This window comes from Caretta caretta, chromosome 9 (genome assembly GCF_965140235.1).
Source record: "Caretta caretta isolate rCarCar2 chromosome 9, rCarCar1.hap1, whole genome shotgun sequence".
Taxonomy (NCBI): domain Eukaryota; kingdom Metazoa; phylum Chordata; order Testudines; family Cheloniidae; genus Caretta; species Caretta caretta.
Window position 1 is genome coordinate 44,998,596 of NC_134214.1, and position 18,071 is coordinate 45,016,666.

At 41.7% G+C, this 18,071-nt stretch overlaps 1 protein-coding gene across 4 annotated transcripts in view; it reads right to left on the reverse strand.

Moving 5' to 3' along the window:
- KLHL24 (kelch like family member 24) overlaps nt 1-18,071 on the reverse strand; it is a 44,683-nt gene that overhangs the window by 15,986 nt on the left and 10,626 nt on the right. For 2 of the 4 annotated variants that reach the window (XM_048865283.2, XM_048865281.2), the window contains 3 exons: nt 12,343-13,329; nt 4,977-5,161; nt 2,540-2,658 (listed from right to left, as the gene is read on the reverse strand). In XM_048865283.2, coding sequence (XP_048721240.1) covers nt 2,540-2,658; nt 4,977-5,161; nt 12,343-13,262 — 1,224 coding nt within the window. In that variant the 5' untranslated portion in view covers nt 13,263-13,329. Of the gene's footprint in view, nt 1-2,539; nt 2,659-4,976; nt 5,162-12,342; nt 13,330-17,150; nt 17,257-18,071 lie in introns of all 4 variants that reach the window. The other 2 variants (XM_075132240.1, XM_048865282.2) reach the window with 2 other exon arrangements.

Genomic DNA, 18,071 nt, shown 5'->3' on the forward strand with positions numbered 1-18,071 from the left:
AGCTTCAACATGGAGGACCAAGTTGTACCTGCTGAGGATAGCTTGCTGGTTAGCTATCCTCAGCTGCAGGACCCCAGTTGCGTAGATTTTCCTGCCGAAAAGGTCCATCCTTTTCGGCTCCTTAGATTTAGGGGCCGGCTCTTGCTGCCCCGTCTCTCTTTCTCATTGACCGCCAATACTACAAGGGAGTATGATTATGGGTGAGAGAACAGGTATTCGTATCCCTTGGAGGGAACGAAGTACTTGTGCTCTACCCCCCCCACTGGTGGGTGGGATTGAGGAAGGAGTCTGCCACAGAATCTTAATATTGCTCTGGATAGATTTTATTAGTGGCAGACCTACCCTGGACGGTCCCTCTGGCGCAAGGATGTCGACCATGGGGACTTCGGGTTCGACCACCTCCTCCACCTGTAACCCCATGTTACGGGCAATCCTTCATCGAAGGTCCTGGTGGGCCCTGTGGTCAATTGGAGAAGGGCCCGAGGTTGAAGATCCCGCCACCGCTTCATCTGGGGATGAAGATGAGGAGACCAGAGGTGATACGGGATCCTCCTGACTCTCCGGCTCCCTGACCTCCTCCTCTTCAGCATCTGGGGCGTCTGTGGCGACTGTAGCCTGGCCTTGCAATGGGTTGTGCCTCAGAGTTGCCTTGGTGGCGACCTGGGCCAGCTGTGGGGCTTGCGCCAAGGTCGCCTCGGAACCACGGAGCATAGGCCAACCTTTGCCTGTCTGGGGTGGTCTGGGCTCCGAGGCCACCAAACGGAAGCCCCTGGAAAAGGAGCCCTGTGCCTGATGGTAAGCCCAGGGGGTCCAAAAAGGCCATTGCGCCGGAGGCCTCCCATTGGTGCCTCCCTCCAACGCTTGTCAAATCTATGCCTACTGCGATGGGAATAGTACGAGTCACCATCTGAGTCCAAAGACATGGATCTCGACTGAGATGACCAGCGTGGTGCTGCATGGTACTGCGCTGGGGACCTGTGCTAATGATGCAAGGGACAGGTGTCGAGATTCCCAGGCTGGGAACCGAAACCAGGAATCCAGTGTCGGGGGGTCCAGTGCTGAGGGACCAGTGCCGAGAGTCCAGTGCCGATTTTCTCTCGGAGCCGGAGATTGCTGCTGCTCCCTTGTTGGTGCCGGGGAGCGTTGTGCCGCTGGTGCTGGGGAACCCCTCATGGAGTCTGGTGCCGGAGAGCGGTGCCTTGAGGATGGCGATCTGGAGCCGTGCCGAGGCGAACAGTGCCGGGCAGGAGAGGGTGACCACTGTATCATGGCCGGCTTGCCTCTAGATGGCAACTGTCGTGGTGATGCCGGGGGCTTATCTCTGAGCACCAGGGGCTGAGGAGCCGTCATCACTAGTAAGTCTCTGGAGGCTTCAAAAATGTCCGGGGTGGAGGGTAACTCCAACTCCTCCACCTGGCACTGCCCATCCCAGGAGTCGCTGTGTGCCAGACTCGACAGTCCCCTCATGGGAACTGAAGTCGATGGCACCCACTCTTGCTGTCTGTATAACGAGAGCTTCACGGGACGCCCTGGTACTGTGCCTGCAGGTCCCGCTGTTTTCTGCTCTGGGGAGCATCCTCTGTCAGCTTTTCTATGCCGCTTGTGTGGCATTGGTGAATGTGAGAAGTGCCGGGTTGTCTGTGCATCCTGAGGTGCTGGAGAGCTCTTAGACGAGAGTCCTTCCTTGAAATTGTGTCACGTACTGATTCTGGGGCACTCCGTATGGATGCACTCGGTGCGGGGTCCTGGCAGTCCGCAGCAGACTGGGGATGAAGGGCAGTTCCATAAGCAACTGCTTCGATTGGAATTCTCACTCCTTTTCAGTTCTGAGGTGGAAAACCCTACAGATTTTGCAACTTTCTGTCTGGTGTGCCTCCCCCAGACACTTCAGACATGAGTTATGGGGGTCGCTTGCTGGAACAGGCTTGCTGCAGGTTCTGCAGGGTTTAAAGCCTTGGGCTCGCGGCATGCCCTGGAGCCCAAGGGGGGGGAGGAGTTTTGGGGAAACCCCGCTCCCAAATCTCACTATATACAATATATACACTAACAACTAAGACTAACTACAACTAAACTAGGCTAAGCTAACTCTACGAAAGAACGCTAAGGGAAGCACTTGCTAAGCAAGTGATCGCAGTTTCAGCAACGGTCACTGGTGGTAAGAAGGAACTGAGGAGGGGCTGGGTTGGCAGGGTCATATATTGAGCGCCATGAAGGTGCCACTCCAGGGGGCTCTACAGCCGACCCAACGGGAGCTGCTAAGGGAAAACTTTCCCACGACTGTGCATGCGGTGCACACACACCTGATTGGAACTGACATGAACAAGCACTCGAAGAAGAATCAAAAGTTCGGGAAACATCAGTTTAACTTCTATGGACACAGCCAACCTGACTGAGCCCATAATTCACTGGTTATTAAAAGCAATAGAAGTTGATGGGGAATGCAGTCTAACTGTAATAGTTACACATCGTTTTACATTTAAGTTTTGCTTATATTTGGGAAATGTATTAGCTACAATAAGTAATAAACTTTTTCTCTTACTTTACCAAGAAGGACAGCCATTTTATGACGCCATCTGCCTTTGTTTAGGGAAGCAACTCTGATCCAAATGTTAAGCTGAGAGTTATAAATCCACACATCACGGCTGTTAATTCTTCCACCTTTAAAATTATGAAAAAAGACAGGAAAAAAACAATGTATCTTTGACTAAGGAAGTTATTAAATAAGAGATGCTGGATACTGACATATTCCTCTGCAGTAGACCATGGAAAATGTCACATCCTATACATCTGATGTAGACTCATCTGTAATTATATAAATTTCAGTAGATAAAGGTTTTCAGATGTTCTTGGTCACTGTGTAAAGGAAGTGCATCTCTTATGAAGTGAAGTCTCCCAAAACAATAATCTCTTCCAACCCCTTCCCCCAAAATACCATCTACCATAATGATCTACACCATTCTTCTCCCCACCCGCTACAAAGTACAATCTCCCATGATCTATCTCAAATAAGGCACCTATCACCGTGGTATCTTCATGCTGTACAGAAATTGGAGAGATCTGTTTCCTAGATGGCAATTCTCAAAGCCTCCTTTGTTTCTGATGTGCATGTTTGTTTGCTCTTGCCTTCTATTTGCTAGTTGTTGGTGGTTCCTTAGAAGATGTCACTGCTGGAGAAAAGTCTAACAAAGAGGCAAGGCCTGCATTTTAATCTAAATAACCACTGTCCTCCACTTTAAGACAACAGATCCTTTGTTAATTATAACTTAGACAAACAATTCTAATAAGTCTCTCACAGATAATTAATACTAAAAAGTAACGCTTTTATCTTAATTGTTAAGTCAGTATTGAGAAGGATATTATCAGCTATTTTTGACACTGGATCTCATTTTGCTGTGTCATAAAACATTACATTTCAATAAGGCAGTTGTTCAGAAGTAGACTGAGAGGTAGACTCAGCAAACATCATTCTGAGATGTATTAGCAGGAGTGTTGTAAGCAAGACACGAGAAGTAATTCTTCCACTCCACTCCGCGCTGATTAGGCCTCAAAAGGAGTATTGTGTCCAGTTCTGGGAGCCACATTTCAGGAAAGTTGTGGACAAATTGGAGAAAGTCCAGAGAAGAGCAACAAAAATGATTAAAGGTCTAGAAAACATGACCTATGAGGGAAGATTGAAAATATTGGGTTTGTTTAGTTTGGAAAAAGAAGACCGAGAGGGGACATGATAACAGTTTTTAAGTACATAAAAGGTTGTTACAAGGAGGAGGGAGAAGAATTGTTCTTCTTAACCTCTGAGGATAGGACAAGAAGCACTGGGCTTAAATTGCAGCAAGGGAGGTTGCAGAATCTCAATCACTGGAGACTTTTCAGAGCAGGTTAGACAAACATGTCAGGGAAGGTCTAGATAATACTTAGTCCTGCCATGAGTGCGGGGGACTGGACTAGATGACCTCTTGAGGTCCCTTCCAGTTCTGTGATTCTATGAAATGTTAATATTAATAAATATTTTCAAACATGAAAATACATGAGAAATACATCCCATTGTGCAAACCTTTCAAAATAATATGCTGAGCAAAATACATGCATTTTTTGGTGATAAGACATCACACAAACAGATTTTTTAATGTTGGGTAATATTTCAATGACTTTCTCCACACTCTTTAGACTTCTTTGAGCACCACTGCATGGATGAACCACTGGAAAGGAAATCTTTAAGATGTATATGCTATGAGGCATGTACATAATACTGGCTGTTTTCCTCTACAGCGTTCATGCATATGTCCCCCTCTCAGTTTCACTGTCTATAATGGGGGAAATAGATAGTTCCAGGACAGGAGTTAGTATCCAGTTAAGTCTGTCACCATTGGTCCAGATGACAGACATGGACCCAAATAACTATTTTTTGTCTGAACTTCAGAGGTGCTGAGCATCTACAACTGCCACTGACTTCACTGGGAGATGCAGGTGCTCAGCATCTCCAGGTCAGTATTTAAGAAGGGTGAGGTATTTGCCTCTACTCTGCATTTCTATGCTGAAAAAAGGTTTGATCTGTTTTCACTGCAGAATCTGAGCACTAATATTTAAAAACTGCATACTTAACTGGTATGGAGGAGAACATATTGGATTGTGGGTCAGTTCATATACTCATTTAGCTCTAAGCTCCACTCATATCAATATTATATCCCCAGATCTCCTTGATGAAACTTCAGCCGTGGCTGTAATGATTAATGATTAAAAACAAAACAATAAGAGAAAAATATCTGTGGCTACCAAATATAGGCACAGGGTTTATGCTCAAGACATACGGAGGGAGATGATTTGGTAAGCAACACATAGGCTAGAGGGGGTGAAATTCGTGAAATTTTCATTTCAGCAGCTTCTGGAAATTCAAAGCACAACGATCTCCTAAAGAACTGTAAACTATCCAAGGACGTTCCTGCTGTCATCACGATACTAAGCTTCCTGGAATTATTTACCTGAAACAAGAATATCGTTCCGTAAAGCACACACTGCATATTCAGACTTGGTAAATTCTGGGAGCTTAGCCAGTGACTTCCATTCTCCTGTCACAGGATCGTAGCATTCAGTGTATGGCAGATTAAACCCCCCAACTCGTTCACAGCCTCCGACAATGACTATCACCTCAGAATAACCAGTTGATCTAAAAGAATGAAAACAGAAAGACAAAATAGATGTTTATTAAAGCATATGTAGCAAACAATATCAGCTTGAAAAACCAAGGTCATACAGTTTTAAAATCTGAAAATCTATTATTTAATGTGATACTGACTTCTACAGCAATAATTATTTCCTTACAAAATGGTTAAGCGTTTTCACTGTATTTCCAGCCGTAGTTCTGTGTGCCAGGTAACCATGCCAATAAGTAACCTTTTTTTTTTTTTTTTAATAAATGGTGGAGTTATATTGTATGATTGTTCCATGAAAAAATCAATTTTTAAAAAAGAAAGCCCTTAAACTTGAAGATTGTTTTCCTCCTCTGACTGAAAATGCAGAAATATCAGAGGTAAAGCTGAAGCCATGTGTGAGAAATTTATATATGCAGTTTTGGAAGTTTCATATAAAATCCATCATATTGAAAACAGTCTTCTGCAAAATTACAAATATCACAAAGACTCCTATGACAGTTTACACCACATTAATATTTCACAAATTTAGAACTAAATATCTTCCAAGTGTTACAGAAAATTTATTTTTAAAAAAGTTTTAAACTTATGGATCAGATAAAAACGTTATTAGACAGGATGTATGGTTGCAAATACGTATCAGTAATGTGAAAGTGGGTGTGGTAATGGAGGGAAACTTTAAAGAAGGTTGAAATAATAAAACCAAGTACCAAAGCCAGCAAATTCAAAGTTAATGTTACACTTATCCAAAAAACAAAATAAAATCCAATATCAAATCCAAACATTTGAAAATATGGAAATGCAGAGTTAAAGAAGCTTAGACATTAACTCTTCTCCATATTCCTGCTCACTTTCCAGTCAAATTCTTAAGAAAACCTGGTACCTGCAGATTATACTTCTATAGTTATAATATAAAATAAACACACCTCACTACAATATCTCATTCCATATATGAATGGATAGAAAGGACCAACCAGCTACTATATATGAGCCTACCAAATCATTAGTCCCTCCCTCAAATTCACTTTTGCTCATGAGCCACCTATAAAAACCTCTCTCCATTTAAGCTTCTCTAGTTTAGGGAAATTTGCACCCATGTAATTACATCAATGCAGGGGCTGCCTGAGTTGCCCGGGGCTAAGTGCACCAGCCACTGCAGAAGTCACAGAGGTCATGGAATCAGTGACTTCCGTGACAACTCGCATCCTTATACAGGATTGCAAATCTTTTTTAAATTAAGAAATAAATGAGCCAATATCCGTGGATCGAAAATACTGCCTGAGAGTGGTGATGCATAGTTTTGCTCTCTCTGAAGGAGAACTGATTTACTAAAATATTTTAAATCCAGAACTGGATTTAAAAATAAACAAACCACACCTCTGGATGGTCACACATGTGGAGATTAGGGTCTGATCTACACAAGAAAATTAGGTTAACATAAGTACGTCATTTAGGGGTATGAAAAATCCACACCCCTGCCAACTTAATTATCTAGTGCAGACCAGGCGTCTGTATAGACAGCTCTAAGCTAGGTCAATGAAAGATTTCTTCCGTTGACCGAGCTACCACCTCTCAGAGAGGTGGATTACCTATATCAAAAGGACAATGCCTCCTGTTGGCATATTCAGTCTCAACACTGAAGTGCTGCTGCTGTAGCATTTCAAATGCAGACAAGTCCCAAGAGGCAGTAGCTAGGTCGACAGAAGAATTTATCCATTGACACAGTACTGTCTACACTAGGTGTTAGGTCAGCTTAACCACACTACACAGAGGGTGGATTTTTCATACCCAAATCCACCCCGAGCTACGTACTTAAGACAACTTAATTTTCTAGTGTAGACCAGACCTTAGAATTTTTTGCAAGTAGGACAGTGTGTTGTGAATAAAGATAATAGGGATCACATTCAAAAATAAAGAGGCAGGCACAAAATACAATTAGGCATAGGCTGTTAATAGTAACAGTTAACTATTGAAACAAAATGCAAATGGAGGTAATTAGAGCTGTGGTTCTCAAACTGTGGCCTATGGACCAGCAGTAGTCCAAAGATTTCTTCTGGCAGTCTAGAAAATGAAATATTGTGAGAAGCAAGAAGGGTGGGCCCAGGAGATGGCATGGAAGGTGGTCCATGAGATCTCTGTCATTACGTGGTCCCCAAAATAGAAAAAATGGAGAACCACATTACTAAAGTAACATTCATAGATACTAAGGTCAGAAGGGACCATTATGATCATCTAGTCCGACCTCCTGCACAACGCAGGCCACGGAATCTCACCCACCCACTCCTGCGAAAAACCTCTCACCTATGTCTGAGCTACTGAAGTCCTCAAATCGTGGTTTAAAGACTTCAAGGAGCAGAGAATCCTCCAGCAAGTGACCCCGTGCCCCATGCTACAGAGGAAGGCGAAAAAACTCCAGGGCCTCCTCGAATCTGCCCTGGAGTAAAATTCCTTCCCGACCCCAAATATGGCGATCAGCTAAACCCTGAGCACATGGGCAAGATTCACCAGCCGATTCCCAGGAAAGAATTAAATCCAGTGCTTTCACAGAAGAAATTAAAAATCAGATTTCTGATGTACTTCACACAGGAAACTATACAGCTCTCATGACATTATTTGAAGAAGCTGAATTAAACAATATAGACCAACAAATGGCTGCCTGGGTAGCAGTCCTTTAATCAGTTCAAAGAAAATCTGTTAAAAAAAAAATTAAAAATTTCCACAGACAGAAATTCTGAGGGATTTTGAAAAATCAGGAATTTTGTCTGTTAAAGCATCCGCCATATTTGGGTGCTGCATAAAAAATAATAGCCAGCAGTGCAGTAGTTAAATACAAAGTAATTCACTTAAGAGCAAAAAATTACTGAATTCTTACTTTAAAAAAAAAAAGTAGTTGAGAAGAACTGGTTGAAATGGATAATATGATAATAACCATTAAAAGTACATCTGGATATATTTTTATTAGACAGGTCTAGTGGGTCTGTGAACTGAAATAAGCAACAACTGTAAGACAGTCTAAAGATATTCAAAGCTTATGGTATGCAACTCATATTTTGTTTTGAATACACAGGAGTCCACCCACTAGAACAGGGGTGGACAAACTTCTTTGGCCTGAGGACCGCATCTGGGTATGGAAATTGTATGGTGGACCATGAATGTCTAGTGGGGGAGGGGGACTCTATGGGGTGTAACGTGGGGGAGGGCTCTATAAGGGATGTTACCGAGGTGGGGGGAGGAGGGACTTATGTGGTGTCGTACCAGAGATTCCTAGGGGCCCTGCCAGCAGCGGCACCAAGGCGGCCATACCAGGCCTTGCCATGGGTGGAGGCACCCTAGCTGAGATGGGTGGGGCTGCTGAAGACCGGGAGGGGATTGGGCGTTCTGCTGCATTGGGGGGGGCTGCCGCGTAGGGGCGGGGTTCTGATACCGGAAACAGCATAGTGAAGTCACACCTGCACAGTGTGGCTCTGCGTGTTGGAAGATGGTGCTCATTAATGGAATAGTGAGTCAGGGGCTGGGGAGCGCCGGGTGGGTGGAACGGGGCATGCCCCCAACCCTCGGTTGGAGTGCCCGAGTGGGCCAAGTCCATGACCATGCTCCCTGGCGGGAGCTTGAGGACCAGATAAGAACATCTGACGGGCCGGAAGCAGCCTGAGGGCCGTAGTTTGCCCACCCCTGCAACATAATCACTAGATGTCACTGAGAAGCTTAATGGAAATATGAGAGACAACCTCAAGATGTCAGTGCAACTGTATTCAGTTATCTGGCTCCCACATCCCCACTTTGTTCTACGAAGAAATCTTAGGGCAGGAGTAGTCAATAGGCCAACCGCAGGCCAAATCCTGACAATCAGACACTTTTGAACAGAATCCAAAATCTTTATTTACTTATTATTATCATTATTGTAGTTATTTTTATTATTTTTCTTCCCTGGAGTCTGGACCTTCACTATACCTTGACCAAGAAATTTGGGCCTTGAGAAAAAAAAATTGACCACCCCTGGCTTAGGGGGCATAAAGGACAAGAAGGGAGGATCAACAGCTGTCAACCCAAGTGTCATAAACATAAAGGGAAGGGTAACCACCTTTCTGTATACAGTGCTATAAAATCCCTCCTGGCCAGAGGCAACATCCTGTTACCTGTAAAGGCTTAAGAAGCTCAGCTAACCTGGCTGGCACCTGACCCAAAGGACCAATAAGGGAACAAGATACTTTCAAATCTTGGGCGGGGAAGGGCTTTTGTTTGTCCTCTTTGTTTAGTGTTTGTTCTCTCTTGGGACTGAGAGAGGCCGGACAGAAATCCATCTTCTCCAACCCATCCTAATCCAAGTCTCCAATATTGCAACCAGTATAGGTAAGCCAGGCATGGCGGATTAGTTTATCTTTTGTTTTATGTTAATTTTCCCTGTGTTAAGAGGGAGGTTTATTCCTGTTTTCTGTACTTAACTCTAGCTATACCCGAGAGTTAGGGGGAAAAAAAAAAAAAAACTTGTGAATTTCCCTGCAGGTGGTTAACTACCCTGCCTTTAGGTAGAGAAAACTCCAGCTCAAAAAGAAAAATCCCTTTGTAAAAAAACTAACACCTCTGTCTCCAGGCAAATAGACAGAAAACCCTCTAGCTGCTCTCAGCGTAAAAAAACAACCTCTTCAGGTCTGTGCTTTTGGTTCAAAATGATCTCTAGTTCAAAATGATCCCACCGCTCTGCCACCATGTCAGGGTTCCTTCCCCACTCTGAACTCGAGGTACAGATGTGGGGACCCGCATGAAAGACCCCCCTAAGCTTATTCTTAAGAGCTTAGGTTAAAAACTTCCCCAAGGTACAAACTTTGCCTTGGCCTTGAACAGTATGCTGCCACCACCAAGCGTTTTAAACAAAGAACAGGGAAAGAGACCACCTGGAGACAGCCCTACACCCCCTTTCCTGGGGAAGGCTTGATAATAATCCTCACCAATTTGTACACGTGAACACAGACCCAAACCCTTGGATTTTAAGAACAATGAAAAATCAATCAGGTTCTTAAAAGAATAATTTTAATTAAAGAAAAGGTAAAAGAATCACCTCTGTAAAATTAGGATGGAAAATACTTTACAGGGTATTCAGATTCAAAACACAGAGGATCCCCCTCTGGGCAAAACCTTATAAAGTTACAGAAAACAGGAAAAAACCTCCCTCTTAACACAGGGAAAATTCACATAAAACAAAAGATAAACTAATCTGCCTTGCCTGGCTTACCTATGCCGGTTGCAATATTGGAGACTTGGATTAGGATGGGTTGGAGAAGATGGATTTCTGTCTGGCCTCTCTCAGTCCCAAGAGAGAACAAACACTAAACAAAGAGCACAAGCAAAAGCCTCTCGCCCCAAGATTTAAAAGTATCTTGTTCCCTTATTGGTCCTTTGGGTCAGGTGCCAACCAGATTAGCTGAGCTTCTTAAGCCTTTATAGGTAACAGGAGGTTGCCTCTGGCCAGGAGGGATTTTATAGCACTGTATGCAGAAAGGTGGCTACCCTTCCCTTTATATTTATGACACCAAGTTTTAAACGTGCAGTGACATCAGACAATTTTTCAAATTTTTCTTGCTTCAAAAGAACTCAGACCAGAATCCCACCGTTTTTGAACAGCTAGTCAGAAACCAGTTTAAGTATAGAAACATACTGATACATATGCACACACAATCCCCAGAAAAGTTCGCCAGAAAAGTTTGAGTAGAAACATTAATTCTGGTATATAAAACTTTCAGTCGGTTCTATGCTTTTTCCTCACTAACAAAGTTTACATAAAAGCAAAGCAGGAGAAAGAAGAGGCAGCAATACATGGAACATAGGGAGGGAATGGGGAAAGGAGCTACCAAAACCCCATTTTAGAAGAAATAGAAGGGGAAAGCATGGAGGAGGCTGGGAGGAATCTGGTAACTTTTACAAAACTTTATCCATTTTTGCAACAGAATCAAATGACAAGGAACTATCCCTTGACAAGGAACTATCTCTTGAATTTAATAATAGATACAGAGAAAAATCATTGCTGGGAGACCAGACAGCTTCTCTCTTTATAAATTACTCCTCTTGTTGCTGCATTCATGATTCAGTGTTTATTTTCGTCTTAAATTTAGTAACAAAAACCCTGCTCAGAAAATGTCTCTGTTAAACATAAGTAGTGGAGTGGAGGTGGGTGTCTCCTTTTTCAGTTCTCCAGTGCAGCATTACAGGTAGCCAACTAATCTTCTCAAGTACCTATGTTATGTTTGGCAGAATTTCCAGGCTTAAACATTTTAGTTTTCCTTCTTTACCATTCTTTCAAGAATGTAATGTTTTTAGCAATTACCTGGGAAGGTATATGGCAGAATCCAAAAGAAATCTCCATAACCAACAGTTCCCAAAATACCACCATTGGCATTTTTTCTCATTTCCTCCTGTAGCTTACAGCAGCAATTTCCAGTTTTATTATGGGATAGTAAGAAGTAATGTTTTCGAATTTAAAAAAAACAGGTTACAATATTTAAACTTAAAATATTTTCTGTAGCTACTATATAATTCTGTAAATATATATATTTGTTTTGTTATTTCATCTCTAAATCTGTTATATAATTCTAGAACTGTATTACTAATCCTGTAAAGTGTTTTATTAAACCTGTAAAGTGTTTTGTGGTGTAACAATGGGATTTTCAAAGCAGTCGCTGTTGCCCTGACTGAAAAATACCACCCAGCTCCTTGATAAGTGTACAATACATTATTATTTTACACTGTAAAAATGAAATAATTATGAAATGTAGTGGATTAATGGCTGCATTGTAATGAGCTGGAATGAAAGCTGCTGCAAGTGGCTTAACTGGGCAACTAGTGGAAAGGGCTTAGGATCTCATCCTGCCAACATCTACACCTGTGAGTAACTTACTGATGTAAAAGTCCCTCCTACTGAATTCTAGGGGACTACTCATCAGTAAAGTTACATATATGTGTGAATAAGATTACTCAACGGCCTACTTAAAGTTAAGAATGTGAGGTGACCAGGCTTTTGTGTGGATAAGGCAGTAAAAATGCAGAACTCAGTAACACAAAATAAAAGACACTTTCAAATTTTTCTTCTCTATGCTGCAGTCTTGGTTACAGTTCATATCCACTAGACAAACAGGTAAAAAAATCTGCATACAAACATAATGTTCTTCTAGGGCATATCAGAAAAACAGTAAAAAAAACCTCTCACCTGCGTGGTCTAGTTCTTGGGGACATCATTTCATTTCCAAGTATGTGGTATCTTCTTGCTTCATGCAGCAGCTGATAACACTCTGGAGAATTCTGAATCAGCTGTTCCACTTCCACTGTCTGTACAAAATAGTTAGGATGTAATAAAGGGAGTCTCACATGCGTCAGAAGTTCCTGTAACACTGGCCTTCTCAGATCAACAGCACGGTAAACCCAGCGCATAACTGCTTCAAAAACCATCTCTTCTTTACTAATCACCAACTCATCACTACAAATATAATCAATAAGCTCATCTTTCCCAAGCTCGAGAAATTCTTCATGCTGAGAAACATCCTCAAATGTCTGCAGTGCAAAATTTCTGCATTTGGTGAAGAGTGTCTTTAGTGAGTGTGTATCAGCAAAACGCTGGATTCCCAGGCAGTTACAAGGATCCAGCTGCTCTTCCAGGAACTTGGCACAAGCATCACGCAGAACACTAATTTGAAAGAGACTTGATGTTTCAAAGATATATTGCACATTTTCTGTCGTGATTTTCACCTTGCCAGTGTACACGTACTGTAAAAAGCAATCCATAGCTTCAGCAAAAATGCCATTGATCTCCACCAACATTTCTCTGCTTTCTCTGTGATCATTGCAAAACATAGCTCTGAAGTAGCTACTGCAGGCTGAGAGAACAGCTCGATGGCAGGGAAACTCTCTTCCTTCCACACAGATAATTACATCTGTGAACAAGCGGCTGTCTCTAAACTCATTGAAAATCTGGAGTATGCTTTCAGCATGGGATGATCCTGAAGAGAAGTCAAAAAACTCATGACTTGATAAGGACTTTGGGTCCATTTCAAAAACTTTACGTTTGGTTGCAGGGGAATCACGGACCCCGCTATCCTCTCTATTCAGTCTGCGACCCAGTATTAGTACCATTGTTACATCCGTTGACTATAGAATCATTGAGAAAAGATTTCTGAGTGTCTTCTTTACGGTGCTATGGCTAGAAGAATTAAAACATTTTAGTATCCAACCAATCAATTCTGACAGTTAATGCCATGAAAGAATTATGAAATTTATGAAACTTACATAATACAAAACAAATAGCCTGATCAGTCTAAAATCAGTGTAACTTACACTACTCTAGTAAAGGTCAAAAGTTGTTATTTGACAAATGATATGTGACATCATGCAATGCAGTGAAATATATCCTACTGTCATGCATACACGCAAAGAACAGAGTTAAGGCTGCTGTGGGAACCATAATTATGAATACCCTAGCCTTTGTTTACTTGAAGTATCACCCTTATATCAAGCTTAAAAATGTCAAGAGGCTAAATCCTGAATTCCTTACTCAAGCAAATCTCTCGGTTGATATCAGCAGGAGTTTGCCCAAGTAAAGACCTCCGGATTTTGCTATACAGATTTTTAAACTGCTTCTTACTATGTGTTTACACAGCCCCTAGCACAATGTAACTCTGATCTCAGGGCCTCCAGGTGCTCCTGTAATACTGCTAATAAAAGTAATATTAAAGAAGACTGAAAATTTTAAACTAGAAAAATTGCAGAGGGAGGCTACAAATCACATCTCCATCTTCAGTATACATCAGTACCACAATGCAATCTATGGAGTTTAATGATTTTGTTTTCCAAGTGACCATTCTTGATCAGCAAATGCAAATGTCTTAGCTCTTCTTTCTTATCAGCAAAACAATCAGTTAATCAATATGCTAAGGTGAAATTAAAAATTAATACAGGTTGCTAATGTGCATTTTGGAAAAAATACTTAAAATTCATGTTGAAGCATAATGTAGATACCGCAGAAAAACGGCAACCACGTGAATAAGTATCAAATAATAATTATGTATATTTGTGAGAAATCCATTATGCAAGCAAATGAATAAGGAGTCTTTGCATCTGGAAGTAAGAAGTGGGGGCTACCTAGTGAGTTAAAGGAGAATTTCTGTTTTCTGACCTTAGTTAACTCCTATCTAAAATTTATAAGCAAAGACTATAGTCGAAAGCATTGTATCATCATCAATATATACAGCTCTCTCACTCAAACGCAAATTATGTTGAAAGAACATTATTAAGATTGCAAAGTCAAACACTCAAAGGTTAGGAAATGAATTAAGGTAGCCTGTGAACATAATACGATTAATTTGCCTAGACATGGTGAAAGTATATGTGATGATCATCCCTATAAGCATAGCTCAGTTGGTATATCTTTTGATTCCCGATTTTTAAAACCAACTGGACTAAAGCCCTACCAAAAAAACCCAAAAAACAAACAAAACAAAACAAAAAACCCCACGCCCCACTGGGAAGCACTCCTGCACTAACTTCCATAATTCTAAGTGCATGGATTTATTTTTAAACTTCCAGGAAGATGTGTCTCAAATTATTTTAAAACTTGTGCAAAAGGTTCTTTAAAAAAAAAAAGGATTCTAAGAGATTATGTTAATTTCCTCTCATTCCCCAGAGACAGTACAGAGACAGTAAATGCTGTTTCTAACACTAATTTTATTTCCTGACTGCCCAGCATCTTCAGAACTGCATATTACTGGACCAAAGTCTGGCTACACCATCTCTTAATATAGAACAAAATGAACCCTACTTTTTTTTAAACAGGCTTTTTATAAAGCCTTTTTAGAAGATACTATTCTTGACTGTATTCTGTAGTACAGTTTCCTCACTCAGACAATTTTAAAAAGGAACACTATAAATATACCAAACATGTCATACTGTTGCTTTTACATAGGGCTCAAATCTATTTCAGACAGAATTTAATGAAAACCTTTAGAAATTATTTACAAGGTAGAAAATACTTTTGATAAAGTCATATCAAGGCTACAAAATAATTATCCTTAATTTGGATTAACACATGGATTACATGTCAATTTATTGCCTAAAGAATACTGTTGAATTCAATGTAACATTTTCAATAAAGCCTGCTAAAGCACGCAGTTAATATTGTGTCACTTGATATTCTAATCTGTATCTCTATAGTCTATCCAATTTATTTTGCACGTTTTACCCAGTAATGACATCTCCTGGGCCAGATGAAAATATTAAACTCACCAGTTATACTGTTTTCTAAGGAACTAAAATATGAAATTGCAGAACTACTAACTGTGGTATGTAACCTATTGCTTAAATCAGCATCTGTACCAGATGACTGGCAGATAGCTAATGTAACACTGATTTTTAAAAAAGGCTCCAGAGGCAATCCTGGCAATTACAGTCCAATAAGCCTAACTTCAGTAGCACGCAAACTGGTTGAAACTATAATAAAGAACAGAATTATCAGATGCATAGAGGAATGTGATTTGTTGAGGAAGAGTCAATATGACGTTTGTAAAGGGAAATCATGGCCCACCAATATACTAGGATTCTTTGAGGGTGTCAACAAACATGTAAACAAGGATAATCCAGTTCATTGATAATCCTGAACTTTCAGAAAGCCTTTGACAAGATCCCTTACCAAAGACTCTTTAGCAAAGTAAGCAGTTATGGAATAAGAGGGAAACTCCTCATGTATTAGTAATAGGTTAAAAGATAGGTAATAAAGGGTCGGCATAAATGTCAGTTTTCACAGTGGAGAAAGGCAAAAAGCGGGGTCCCCCAAAGATCTGTACTGGGACCAGTGATTTTCGAGATATTCATAAATGATCTGGACAAGGGGGTAAACATTGTGGTAGCAAAGTTTGCAAACAATTCAAAATTACTAAAGATAATTAAATCCAAAGCTGACTGCGAAGAGTTACAAAGGGATCTCAAAAAACTGGATGACTGGGTAACTGGACACTGGATTTATGGCTAAGGCTTCAAGTTTGTCACGGAGGTCACGGATTCCATGACTTTCCATGACCTCTGCAGTGGCCGATGCACCTGGCTCAGGGCAGCTCAGGCAGCCCCTGCGCCAGCCGTACCAGCTGGTGCTCAGGCAGTCTTGGGCCACTGTGCCTCCCCCCGCCCCCGCCCCCACCCACCAGCAGCAGAGTTTGGGTGTGGGAGGGGGCAGGGGCACAGGACAGGGTGAGCCAGGCTCTGGGCAGTGCTTACCTGGGGGGTTCCCTGGAAGCGGCAACATCCCCATCACTCAGCTGCTACGCGGAGGCGTGGCCAGGAAGCTTTGCACCCTGACTCTGCCTGCAGGCACCACCTCCGCAACTCCCACTGGCCACGGTTCCTGGCCAACGGGAGCCACAAAGCCAGCACGCTGGGCGGAGGCAACTCGTAACCCTCCCACCCCCTGCAGCACTAGCGGGGGTCCCAAGCTGTGTGCCGCTGTCTGCCCCACTCCAGCACCCAGGCCACCCTCCCCCAGTTTTAGTCACGGGTATTTTTAGTAAAAGTCATGGACAGGTCACGGGCAGTGAATTTTTGTTTACTGCCTGTGACCTGTCCGTGACTTTTACTAAAAATACCTGTGACTAAAACGTAGCCTTATTACAACAATCTGTAACCCAGTAATCCCCTCATTTTGTCCAATGACTGCAGAAGTTTTAACTGGCCACTGTACCTTCAATGGTCCCTTACAATATGTGCTAACTACTTATGCTAAACAATCTTTTCCCATTTAGTTTAGTTTGGACACTCGACATATCTTTCCCAGACCTCAAGAAGAGCTCTGTGTGGCTTGAAAGCTTGTCTCTCACCAACAGAAATTGATCCAATAGAAGATATTACCTCACTCATCTTGTCTCTCTAATATCCTGGCACCGACATGGCTACAACTACCAATGGGTAACCTAATGTCAGATGAAATTGAATGTTGATAAACTCTTGTGAATTGGAAAACATAATCCCAACTGTACTTACAAAATGATGGGGTCTAAATAGCTGCTAGCAGTCAAGAAAAATCTTGGAATCACTGTGGATAGTCCTCTTAAAAAATCTGTTCAAAGTGCAGCAGCAGTCTAAAAAGCTAAGAGAGTATTAGGAAAGGGATAGATAATAAGATAGAAAATACCATAATGCCATTATATAAATCTATTGTATGCCTACACCTGGAATATTGCATGCGGTTCTGGTTGCCCTATCTCAAAAAGATATATTAGAATTGTAAAAATTACAGAGAAGGGCAACAAAAATGATTAGGAATAATGGAAGAGTTTTCAGATAAGGTGAGATTAAAAAGACAGTGTTCATCTTAGAAAAGAGATGACTAAAGGGGGGAACGTGATAGAAGTCTATAAAATCATGATTAGTGTGCAGAAAGTGAGTAGGGAAATGTTATTTACTCCCTCACATAACACAAGAATCAGGGGTCACCTGATGAAATTAATAGACAGCAGGTTTACAACAAACAAAAAGGAAGTACTTCTACACACATCACACAGTCAACTTGTGGAATGTTGTGAAGGTTAAAAGGATAACTAGGTTAAAAAAAATTAGATAAGTCCATGAAGGATAAGTCCATCAATGGCTATTAGCCAAGATAGTCAGGGATGCAACTCTGTGGTCTGAGTGTCCTTAAATCTCTGACGGCCAGAAACTGGGACTGGATGACAGAGATGGATCACTTGCTAAATTCACTTGAAGGATCTCGCACCAGCCAATGTCAGATGACAGGATACTGGGCTAAAAGGACCATTGGTCTGAATCAGTAAGGTTATTCTTATGTTCTTATATTGAGGGCCTAATCCTGCTACATTTACTCATATTGGGACTAATTGTACAGTAAATTCAGGCTACTCAGCATAAGAAAGTGTGGCAGAATTGGGATTTACATCAGCAGTA